The following is a 12755-nucleotide window of genomic DNA, read 5'->3' as shown; positions in this document are numbered from 1 at the left end:
AAGCTGAAACATGGGAAATTTCAACCAGACACAAAGAATTGCCTTAGTCAGAGTGCTGGAGACCAGATCAAATGCCCATGGGACTGTGCGGAATTCCCTTGCTGGGTCCTTAGACAAGAGTACTTTTAATGGATGAGGTGATTCTAATGTGGTTTTGCTCGAATGCAGGCTCTGGCTTGGCATGTGAGTCCTAACACAATGCCTATGTAACCCAGATGGCAAAGGGGTATTTTGGCTTGTGGTTCCTTGTGGCATACACATTCTGAAGAGGCTGGAAAAGAGCACGGCTGTGTGACCCTGAAGGGAGCAGTGAGGTCTTGCACTGATAGAACTCAGTCCGAGTCCATGAGCAAATGGAGTTTGCCAAGGGTCACATTTACCAGGTGCTTCTGAGTGCCCAATTCTAATAAAACTCAGGTTTTTTGCTTCAGCTTTTTCACAGAGGAAGATTTGAAAGACAATACAAAACAAAAAAAACAAAAAACAAGACCCAAAATAAAAAACCCCCACACTGAATACTTAAAAAAAAGCTAATAACCCACGCACTCAAAATGCAAGGACATTTATGCAGTGTTAGAATACGTATGTGAACTTTAGCATGGATAAAGAGCTGGATGTGATTTGGTATTGATGATAGGACCCACGAATTGAAATCCACTGATTTGCTAGTTGTTACTGAGAAGACATTAGTTACCTGGACTTTAGTTAAGAGGCTCCAGGGTCAGTTACGTAAAAGACTGGATAAATATGTAGTGGAAGGGGTTGCCAAATGCTGTGTGATACAGCAGATCTCAATTTTGATCATCTCAATGGAAAACCTTCTCGCCTTGGTCCCCGCTGTCTGCAGGGTGTTGAGGGGTGGCAGTGGCGGTGGGGGGAATGTGGCATGGACACACCCCATCTTAAAGACAGCTATTGGAAGCTCTCCCATGCAAGCAGCCTCACCCATGTTGAGCAGCGAGTGTTGTGAGAGCCTCCCTTGGCTGCTGTGCAGGCTGCAGCCAGCCAATACGGACCAGCTCAGCACAGTTAATGAGTTGCAGCTTAGCTCTGTGCTATTAAAAGCAGAGCAAGCCGATGACATTGACACGTTGGGGGTAGAGGAGATGTGTGGTATCTGAGTGGAGGTTGAGAAAGAACTGAGAAAAGAAGACATGAAAGCCATGACATAATTGTCAAGAGAGCAGGCATATTTGGGGTCTGAGAAAACCTGTCTTCACACCCACCGTCTAACATCTGCCTAATTTCAAGTGTGCATCGAGTCCATTTCTGACTGAGGTGTTCTTACAACGAACTGTGCAGCCAGAACTAGCAAGTGAAAACCATGGAGCAGAGCACAGGACGTGACTACTTGAGCTCTGCTGAGTGGGTGCTAAAAGCAAAATGAAAATGAAAACCTTTGTTAGGAACATGTGAAAGTTGAAGCGACTGAGAAGTCTGTTGGAAAGGCCAAGGCCACAGATATGAACACACACCAGATGGCTCATTGTCTTCTAACGGCATCAGATATACATGTGCGCCACACTCTGGGAAGCCACACCTAGGTGCTGAATGCTGCTACCCACGTAGGAGGCCCTGGGTACTGGGAGAGTTTTCCAGGAGCCAGCAGGCTTGGCGAGGAAGCAGACGCTAGAAACCTGTGCTGCCCAGTGGGTAAACCAGTCTTAAATGGAAAACGAGGACAACGGTTTCATTTGGGTGAGCCAGATTCCAATAACCATCTCCTGAGACCCTGCTACAGGGGGGCATCCCATTTTTTCCTCCTGCCCCTAGGCAGCTGTCTGAAGTCAGAAGCCTCACCTTTGGGCTCCAGAGCCCTGGTTCCCCATTTTTCTCCTTCACAGAGGATAGTGAGGCCCCTGAACTTGCAGCAGAAGCTAGGAACTCATTTTAAACTTGGGTCCCAGGCTGCAACTTGGGGTGTTGCTGCAAGAGGTATGATGGATAAGAAACCCGAAGCATGTGGCTTGGCCTGCGGCAACGTGTTTCAAATTCTAAAGGATCGTTTGCAACAGATGACAGCGTGACTGCTCGTGTTCTGGCTCCTTTGATTATGCCATGCTGTGTTCATGAAGTTCCATGAAAGAGTGACTGATTAGAAAACTGATTTTTTTTTTGAACAATAAAACAGTATGTGTTCTAGGAGATAAAGTCAGAAATGTTACACTGAACATGACATTTTGAGGCTTAATTGTGCAATGTATTCTCAAGTGTAAGAGCATTTGATCACTTTTTAACTAGGAAACAAGGCCATGGATATAGTTCAGCTGTAGAGCATTTGCCTAGAATGCAAGCAGACCTGGTTTCAATCCCTCGCACTGCAAAAAGAAAAACCTCACTGGAACACAAAGCTCCTCCAAGTTCATCACAAAGTCAGTCCTATCGCCTACCAGGGCAGGAGATCTTTGATCATAGCGTGTATGTGCTTCTTGGAAGAAATATTAAAATATTTTTCAAGTCAAAATGTATCAGAAACTCAAGAAACAAACATACCACCAAATGGAAAAGTCATTTAATTCAAAAATCATACTTCCACTCATTTCATAGGAATTGTCACATAAACCAACCAAATGTAAGAAAGCTAAGTTTCAGAGGCCATTCAGCAGAAAGTGTATTTTCTTTATAGATGTACACAGTGACACAAAACACATTTTTTTTTACAAAAGCCTGAACATGGCAAACTGTTTCTCTAATAACAGGGAAAAATATTCTATTCTAGTCACAGATACTCCTTTTTTTAATTATGGAATTTGATTCTATGCACCAGTCAATATTCAATACTGAAGTTTTAAAACAGTGCATTATTTATGGTATTTTTAAAAAGAAAACATTAAAGTGCCATTTTATAAGTACTTTATTGATATTGTATCACACAGCACTTTACAGTATAATCAAAGTAGCCTAAATTATAAATTAAACATGCAAATAGTTTCTTTCTCAAAATATGGACAGAATGTTTATTTTAGAGTGCCTTTGAACACTAGCCTAGCATTTGCTACTAAGCATTTATGGGATTGATTTTTTTCCAACAAGACTTTTAATAAGTTAATAAGGAACACAGCTGTAGATAATATCTATTTGATAAATATGAACACAGTTTTAAAATGGCACTTAATTTACATCTTTGATCTTTCAGTAGGCCATTGATAGCCTTTTTTAAAAATTTTCAATTTTCGAATCATCAAGGCTGTAAATGCTCAGCAACTGCCAGTTTGAGCGGGTCTCTATGTGAGTCTGTATCTTTACAGATGTAGATATGTGCACGCACGAACACACACACATACACACAAACACACACACATTTTACAATAATTAGATGTATCTTTGCAGATCCAAGGTTGATCCTGGCATTTAAATACTCAAGAAAGCGGCTTGTAGTCCTTTTGATGACTACAGAAACGGCTGATGCAGACTGCTGTAGCCAGTCTGGGTTGCTCCAAGTGACTCGGACATTTTGGTTATCAACAGTCTAATGCAAAAAATTTGACATAACTATAAACTTGGTTAAGTGCTACTTTTCTATGTATCTAGGACTATGCCCAGGCTTTGCTTTCTAAAGCAATCCACCTTGAAAGATATTTTCACTTTGTAACGTCCTGCTAAGCTTTCATAAAAATATTAGTTGTGTGAAATCTTTCTGATAGTTTTTCTTCCTAAGAACAATACTTTGTTCCTTTGAAAACATTCAAAATTCTTCAGTATGGTTTGCCTTGCTCTTTTTCTCTGGTTTGGTTACATCTGATCCTTTTTCTCCCCTAAATACAAGGGCTTCCACTAGAAGACCACATTTCAGCAAAGGCTGGCTCTGAATGACATCTAGATTCTCTGCTGTGGAAAGTTCTTCAGTTAGACAAGTACTGTAGGGAGCAAAAGGAAGAAAGCTAATTATTGCTCGCTGGCTTTTGTCTCAGGTATGCTGTAGAACTGCGCACATTTCACAGCTCTGTGCTGTTGTCATTCTGATGTTACAATTACAGAGAAGTGGTTCAGCGCCCAGATCTGCATGGCTGCCAAACACACTCTGAGTGCGATAAGACACATTTTTAAAACACCAGCTCAGGGTGTGTGAGAGGGTACTGTGCCGACTTTACAGGGATGTGGGGCAGGTTTGTCAACATAATTGCTCACAGAATACCTAGGACATTCCTTTGAAAGTCAGGTAGCTAAGAGGCTCTTTGGTCCCTTCAATGCCAGCGACCTGTAGGGTGGGATGGTTGCTCATAAAACAATGCTAGAGCAAATGATGGGTGCCAGGGTGGCCTGGTTTACCTGGGAGTCCCATGTCCGTAAAGCTAGGTGAGCCGGGCTTGCTTTTGGAGGCAGAAGCCAGAAGACTTAAGGTGTCAATAAGCAGTCCTGAACAGATGATCAGGATGGCTTGAGCATTCTGTCTCTCTTACCCCCCTCAGTCGCAGATGCTTTTGGACACTTTAAAGATGTGGGAGCTTTTAGTGTGACTGTGATTACCAACTTCGTAAGACAGATTCAGCCGACAGAATCTCTCTTCGAGCTCAGAAATGGTACGTACATCTCTGGAGTCTTGGGCAAGTGCCTGAAATGACCATGCCACTAGCAAAGGCTCTGTCCCGCTAATATCATTGTGCCAATTCTTGTTGCTTATTTTTTTTTTTTTGTCTCGCTGTCCAAAAAGCTCTCACAAAAATACATGCTTTATGAATACACTAAAAAGCTGGATCTAATGCTAGAATGCCAAAAAGGGTTGTATTGTGCATGACCTATTCTTGTGTATTTATTTTGAAAAGAAGATTTCCTAGTCTATCAGGATTTTACTTGCCTGGGGTATGGATTTGAAACTAGCTATCTCCTCATGCCATGATATTGTTTAGCTATGGAACTCTGTCTCTCCAAAGGAAGAGTGAAAAATATGAAGCTATAGCTGATTTCTGAGCATCACAAAGGACCAGCTTAGGAACCCTGGCGAATGGTTTCCTGTTGTTTTTTTTTTTTTTTTTGGTACTGGTGATCGAACTCATGACTGCACTTGCTTATGCCGCTGAGCTAAATCCTCAGCCCTGATTTTCTATTCTGATACCAGTCCATTCCTTTAATCTGCCTTAAGTTTTCTATTTAAACAGAATCAGGAGTAGGGGCATAGACAATGGAGAGAGTAAAATTTCTTTTTAATCTTCAAGTTCCTTCTGGCATGGTGGTTCACATTCTGAAGTTTCTCCACCTAACAGAAGACAGGGAAGCCTGGAGGGACACAGGGAAGTAGCAGTCATCTGTCACAGGCCCAGAGTGGTCTTAGTGAAGTGGAAAAGAGGTTTTCCTATAAGATCTCCTTGGCAGCAGCTTCCAGGCAGGGCCAGCTCAGGAGGGAGGCAGACGCTTCCAAACAGACAAGCCGGGGTCAAGTGTCTACAAGTGTGCTTCAGCAAGGACATTTAAGCAAGAGCCTTGGCCTCTGACTCTCCATGTGAGTTCCAGTTAGGACGGGGCAGGTGACAATTTAAAATGTCAAATGTATCCAAAGCATTCTGCTGGGCTCTTCCAATTTGGAAAACACAATAATCTACGCGCACGCACCCGTATCAGGCCCATTTCCCACTTTCTTCTCATTCCCAAGTCCCAGGGGAATAGGTTTGGCTTTGATGAGTTCATTCATTTTTCCCCTTGGTCTTTCAATGACAGTATTCTTGAGTCCTGTCACAATCTTGTCCACACTTAATTGTTGCTCCCTGATTCTACAGTAGTATCTTGCTGGCTTCTGGGTGAGGTCCTGGGTAACAGGTACTTTATACTCTTTGAAATAATTGACTAGTGAAACACAATGACGAAATCTGTTAACTTTAAAGCCATCTTTAAAACTGGAGTGGCACAATCTATGTCCATCTTGGAGTCTCTTTGTTATTCTGGGGTCACAGGGAATCAGGAGCAGACAGGGAAGCAACAGCAAAGTACATGGGAAACTAAGATCCTAAGCCTGGTTTGTTTTTTTTTAGAACTTACACACACACACACACACACACACACACACACACACACACAAAATTTGCATACTACGGTGACCTCATTTATAAAGCCTCAGAAGCAAGGAGCACAGCAACTTTCCCATTCTCTTCTGTCCTGTCCTGATATCTTGGGGTACCAAGAAATACACCTGAGAAGAAAACACTAAAAAAAAAACACCCCCAAAACCTCTGGCCCCACTGATTTAAATCCTGAGCTTTATCCTCCTACTAAGGAAGTGTTCTTTGTAACTCTCATTGCCTGAAGATAGTCCATCTCTAAACTCAAAGCTCAAGGAATTCTTAATAACACATGTAGATACAGAAGGCTGACCACCATCGTTCAGTCACACCCACAGTGGGAGGGGACAGAGGGAACACACAGGAATACCCTGTCCTTCCTGCAGCCCAGAGAGGGGACCACAACCTTGACTCTGCAACCTGGCTGTGTCCTTCTCTTAACACATTTCTTTAGCAATCAAAGCCTAAATATGTAGAGCAACTAGCTTAAAGAATATCAAATATAAAACTTTGCCATATAGTATTTCAAATTACTCTATTTACAAGTTTATCTTAAAGAGTAAAGTAAAAGATACAGTAATTCAACACAATTCAAGTTTTTCCTTTTCTTCATTAAAGGTCCCCTAATGGAATTCCAGAAACAGGAAACGCTCTCTGGAGTGATGCTGCTATCCGAGGGCCTTCTGGGGAGCTTGTCTGTCCAGAGTCCAGAGTCCCTCTTGCAAAGACATTCACATATGGGAGATATGGCCATTGTTCTCTGGAGGCTGAGTGTGAAATGTCCTGGTGGAACTTCTCCATAAGAGGTGGTCTTCATTAAGACCCACCGCCCACTGACCAGGAAATTCCCTTTCTTGGAAGGTACTGTCCCTGCCTCCCTGGCCCAACCTTTGGCTGTCTTCCTGAGTCTCAAAGGTCTCATGCCTCAAAAGCCTGAAATTCCTTTCTTCTGGGTGGCAGTGAATGCAGATATCCTTTGAAACAATAGACCATAGTGAAACCCCAGAGTCATCCCTGAAAATTACAGGGCACCAGTACTCAGGAGCCCAAAGCACTGTATAGGGCTGGTCAGTAACAGGCAGGGGCAGGAATGAGTGAAAGGGAAGATGTAGGGGACCGTCAGATGCTGTCACCCACTGGGAGGCGGCATCTGCCCCCCCCCCCCAGAAAGCAAACACCAGTTGTGTAGACAACAGAAACATTAAGCCTGCATGTAACTGAATTGCAAAGCATTACTAGAGTTTGCTCTACGTACATCTTGGTGCTGCTGAAATTCAGAAAGCGAAGTTGTCTGCCCCAAAGAGCCCACCCCAATACCCTGATCCTCTGCTTTAGGTTGTTGCAAGGCCATTCACAAAACTACCACGAAGGGAAGGGATAGGGGAAGTGTTTGGTTTGCTTTTAGAGTAAGCAGCGTTGCCAAGGTTGCTAGGCAACAGCAGCCCTCAGCTCAGAGAAGTTCCTAGCTCAGGAGGGGAGGACATGGGTGAGCTTGCTCCTTTGCATGAAAAGGCTGGCCTGAATTTTACTGATGAGAGGCCAATGGCTGCTTCAGAGAGGGTGAGAAATTGGATCTTACATAAGCAAGGCCACAACCCTTCCCCAGCCTGCCTGTGGACAGACAGACCCCGCTGCCTGCTGCAATGTGGGTCTGAAGTAGCAGGAGCAGGCGGAGAGAGCATGTCAGCGGTAAACAACGCCACGGAGCCAGCCAGATCTTGCTGCCTTTTTTTTTGCCCTGCCCTATCAAACTTAGTTACACTGTGTGCTCCTGGGGACAACTTATATTTTACTTTCTTTTTCAAAAGGCTGGGGATCTGGATGACTGTTGAAATAAATTCAGCATTTTCCATCTAAGAGTCTCCTAAGAAAGCATTGCAAGTCTTTCTCTAAATTATCAAAATCAAATGGCCTCCTGTCCGGATTGACTTCTGCTTGCAGAATTGCCACATGTCAGCTGAGATGATCATGGAGATGGGTGACGTGAGTTCCCAGAAACGTTCATGATGACAGGTACCAAGTCAGTCTCCTCGCACTTCTCAGCAGCAACGAGAAATAGCTAACACACTGGAATCAGCAGTTGTCATGGATACCATGTAAAGCACAGCAGTTCTGCTGAGGCTCACGGTTAGAGAAACTCCACGTAGTTCTCAGGGATGAGGCCAGTCTTTCCGTTCAGAGTCCCCTCCAACCAGCCAGGCTCCTGGGATGGATGAACTGTACAGGAAAGGGAGAGAGAGGAGAGGTGATGATGTAGACAGAACAGGAAGTTGCATGCTGTGGACTGTGTACGAAGAAAGTCTGGAGAATGAATGTAATCGCTTCTAGGGTTCGTTTCAGCCAGAGACTCTTAATCTCTTGTGGCATATAAACCCTCTGATCAAGGCTGGTCTGATGTTTCTCCAGAACAAAAAAGAAAAGAGACACAGACATTCAAAATTTTGCATGCAATTTTAGGAGTTTCATGGACTTTCTGAAGTCCCATGTTTAAACTATAAATGACACATTTATACTTTTTAAGCTGACGTCTAATCTCCATCTATATGTATCACCCATGCATCCACTTACCCATCTATCTTCCCATCCTTCCATCCACCCATCAGCCATCCATCCATCCACCCATTCCCCCATCCATTCACCCATCTATCCATCCCTCCATCCATCCATCCATTCATACAGGATGTACCCACGTCCCCACTTAGTAGCAGCTATGAACCAAGTGGAGTGCCTGCGGAGGACCACTAATGAAGCAGTCTTTATGGATATTTAGCTTTTAATCATGCATTTTACTTTCCTTTGAAGCCTTATCCCCTAATTCGAATTTCCTTGCAAAGTCCTTTTGTGCTTTCTGTTTTGCATTTTATAGCTTCTGAATGCTCTCCTTCGCTCCACTCAGGCCCTTTGTTATTTCCTTCCAGCACTCTAGAATTTCCTCCGTCCTATATAACACATGAAAGCTGTCTTCTTCCTCTTTCTACTGCAATTTTCAAAGCTACTGTCTCTTTGATTTTTCAGTATACAAAGAGTATAGATCCATTTCTGTGACATCACAATCCATCTCCATGGAAACCACTGTGATATTATAAAGATTATAGAAAAATCCAGCTGAGCCTGCAATGTAATCAATAGCAGGAAGGAAGAGAAGTAAAAGTGAAACTACAAGGGGGGAATCAGAGACAAACAGATCACTCTGGGGTGTAGCAAGGCGTTTACTCTTAAAGTATCAGGAAAACTCCAATTATCCAAGATTGTTTGGAGAGAATGAATTTCCTCTGTTCTCTTTCTGGGCTAATTAAGTGACTTCTTGAGCTTGTTTTAGAAAAGCATTTCTGTTCCAACACTACCATGTAATTCTAGTTTTGGCTTATAGGGAAAGAACAGAAACCAAAGGAACTAAAGGGTAGGGAGCAAAAGGACAAGCGCGTGTAGACAAGGCTTATAGAAGATCAATGTCAAACCTGTATAGACCTCAAACGCCTCTTCAGAAAAAGACAAGGTCAAACAGCTACTATTTGGCCTCCAAAACTTATACAATTTCCTGTCATTTGTTCAATACTAAAGGCAAAGTAGCAAGGATACTATAGATCCATAGCAACCACCACAAGAGTAGAGAGAGAGATGCTGTGGAAGGACACACAGCTTTAAAGCAACCTGGCCCAGGGGCCATGGATTTAGCTCAGTGGCATAAGCACCTGCCTGGCAAGCTTGAGGTCAAGTTTGATCCCTGGTACAAAAAAAAAAAAAAGGCAATCTGGCCTCTCCTGTTACCAAGATCCTCCTAGACTGCCCCAAAATAACACCCAAATACCCCTGCCCTTTGCCCGTCCACCCAGTGGAATTTTCCAAGACCACTCCCACTTCTATGCCTATAAAATGGAGACAATAAAATCTCTCCCTTTTGGTAGGCTCCTCTGAGGATTAGAGACCGCAACATGGATAATGTACTCTGACAAAACCAGGTACACTGTGAAGGCTACACACGGGTCAGTTCACGGGGTGCTTTCCATCATCTGATCAGTCACATGGATGAGTTCAATATACTGTTCCACCACTACCTGGGTGAAGACCTGGTCCACTGAAACTCAGAACTCAATGAACAAATCAAATTCATTGCTAAAAAAAAAAAAAAAAAAAGACCTAGAAAAGAACCAACCAACCAACTGTGCAAATTAAGCAGTAGAAAGACCTCTCCCAGTGGACAGCCAAGCAAATAGCTGAGTTGTTACTTCCCAGGTACACCAAGGCTACCTCCTCCAGACATTTTTCCCTTCCCAGCCAGCAGTTCAAGGCACATACAAACATCAGAAATGGGATTTGCAGACTAAGAGAAACACTGGAGAGGACAAGGGATGCCCTACAACTAGAGGCCAAGAGGTATGCCACATGGGATCCAGGATGGCAGGGGACAAAGCAGCCTTTGGGTCAGTCTGCCGACTCTCTGGAATCTTCTAACCAGGATTCATCTCAGCGCTGTGCCAGACCGTGTGCATCACCATCCCCTGCATGCTTATGAACACGGTGTGCTCCCAAGTCACGTGCAAGTCAATTAAAGCCAAATACTGGGCAGTGGGGCCCAGGAACTTCAATTTTAACCAGTTCACAGTTAAGAGCTATGACTTTTCTGGGCCCAAACACCTTGATAATGAAGATGATAATAAAATTAAAACGTAAGTTCTCATTATCTCCTGGAGGAGGGAGGTGTCTCCTAAAGCTCCCGTTGTTCGCCATTTCCTGTCCTTGGGCTTTCAGGCTTAGCCGAAGTCCCACTTTGTTCAGAAATAGTGTCATGGCACAGCTTCTGCCTGCTCTCTTCTTCCTCCTAACTCCTAGAAGGCTCACAGCATCCCACATAGTATTCTTGGGTCCTATTAATACGCTGCTCAAATGTGAAGCTTTGCTTCTCTACCTAGTTTTTCAGTGCATTTTGGCTTGTGTTACAGCACGCTCTGGCTTGACAGCCTTTAACGGTTCTCCCTCTACCTCAAGAATTATAGCCGTAAAACCTAACCAGAAGTGCTGACTGTCAAGCTGCCGTGTGCTCAGAGTTTTAGATACAATGATTCACTTCATCCTCACAAGTCTAGCTTGTACTGTTATCATTCCTATTTTAAAGATGAGAAAGAAAGGCTCAGAGAGGTAAATTTATCAGTACAAAGTCACAATGGTAAAACCAGAAATGGAACCTCGTCTGACTTGAGAAAATGAGCCCTTTCTTTCCCACTTTATCCTGCTCTAACTCAACCAGAGAATGTGCTCCTTCCTTGAGGAAAAGAACAATAATGCATTTGTGGTACAGGAGTCCACTGACAGGCTCTCTGCTAATGAGCACATCACCTGCATACCTTCTAGCTTCAGAGCGACTACAAAGTCAAGTGATACTACTGCATTTTACTGAGAACCTGAGGCTCAGAAAGGTTGAATATCTTGCTTCAAATTACATAGTTGGTAGGTCTTTGGAGGGACATCAAAGCGCAGGACATGTCACCTCAGGGTTTTTGTCTTAACCTCTATAGTGTTACCTGTCCAATGTCCTGAGCATTGAGGACACTCAGTAAGTCCTTGGTGGACTAAATTGTGCCCAATGGCCAACGAATTATACCAGTGTCCATATGAAGACACAAGGAGTTGTGCAGCAAGCTGCCCGGGTGGCTTTGCTGCAGCCCAGCAGGCACAGAATGCACATACACTGCTGCCGCAGGGCTGTGCTTCCTGCCCATCACCTTCTCTAGCTGTACCCTTAGATATACCGTATATCCCTGCACACACAACTTAGGGTTTTCTTCCCTCGTTGGCTCACTGAGGATTAGGAGCAAGTGTGTGGCTAAGGTCTTTAATGGCTGACCATCCCCAGCAGAAGAAGCCCTAACTGAAGAGCTTCAGACATCTGGTAGTGATAATGTATTCACTCCTTTAAGAAAGTCTCTGGAGCTCCCACCATGTGCCAGACACTATGTTAGGTTGGTGTACATAATACAGAACAAAGAGGCAAGATTCTGTTCTGGGGAAGGACAATCAGTGAACAAGCATGTAGTTTTAAGTAGTGTCAGGAAGGGAAAAGACAGACACAGACTCTGACTGGGACTGATACAGGTAGGAAGGGAGACCAAAAAGCTATAACCTAAATGATCCAAAGGGCCCAACAGGATGTGGGTGATGCAAATGCAAAGGCCGTAAGATGTGGAAAAATCTGATAGGATTTCAGAACCATGGCCTGCAAATTTCCCATAAAGGGCCTGACAGCAACTGCATCTCTACTGGACTCTGCCACTGTAGTGCCACAGACAACTTGTACACAAGAAAGGCATGGGTGGCTGGGTTCCAGTGGCACATTTTTACAAAAATAAATGGCAAGTTGGATTTTCCTGGCAGGTCAAAGTTTAGTAACCCTATTTCAGAACATAAAGGCGACCTGTGAGGTGTAATATGTCAAGTGAGGGGAAAAGAAAGCGGGATGGGCAGGCAGTGGGCCATGGGTGGCACTGTAAATCATTCTCAGAGCAAGGGAGGCCACTGGGATACCGTGGGCAGGAGGCAACACGATGAGACGCCTGTCTTTCACTGTGTAGTGAATGCATGGAGGGGAGAAGGGAGAAGTGACGGGAACTGCTGGGCCCGGTGGCCCTGTCCAGGTGAGTGGGAGGTGCCGGGTGTGGGTGTGGCGGTGAACACAGTGAGGAGGCTGAGAGACCCCCCTCGGGAGCTCTCCTATCACCCCACTTCAGAGCAGCTCAGGGCTCCCTGGAGAGGTTGCTTCCCATCAGCTAA

The 12755-nt window shown here is 44.2% G+C and overlaps 1 protein-coding gene across 6 annotated transcripts in view; it reads right to left on the bottom strand.

The window, feature by feature from the left end:
• Positions 1 to 2490: 2490 nt before the first annotated feature.
• Arhgap26 (Rho GTPase activating protein 26) overlaps positions 2491 to 12755 on the bottom strand; it is a 410930-nt gene continuing 400665 nt past the window's right edge. For all 6 annotated transcript variants that reach the window (XM_003477293.4, XM_023560545.2, XM_003477294.4 and 3 more), the window contains one exon: positions 2491 to 8207. In XM_003477293.4, coding sequence (XP_003477341.1) covers positions 8119 to 8207 — 89 coding nt within the window. In that variant the 3' untranslated portion in view covers positions 2491 to 8118. The remainder of the gene's footprint in view (positions 8208 to 12755) is intronic.

The sequence above is a fragment of the Cavia porcellus genome, unplaced genomic scaffold (genome assembly GCF_034190915.1).
Source record: "Cavia porcellus strain 051 isolate PalLab524CR breed Dunkin Hartley unplaced genomic scaffold, mCavPor4.1 scaffold_21, whole genome shotgun sequence".
Classification (NCBI taxonomy): domain Eukaryota; kingdom Metazoa; phylum Chordata; class Mammalia; order Rodentia; family Caviidae; genus Cavia; species Cavia porcellus.
Note: the sequence above shows the minus strand (reverse complement) of the source record. Positions and strands in the feature narration are given on the sequence as shown.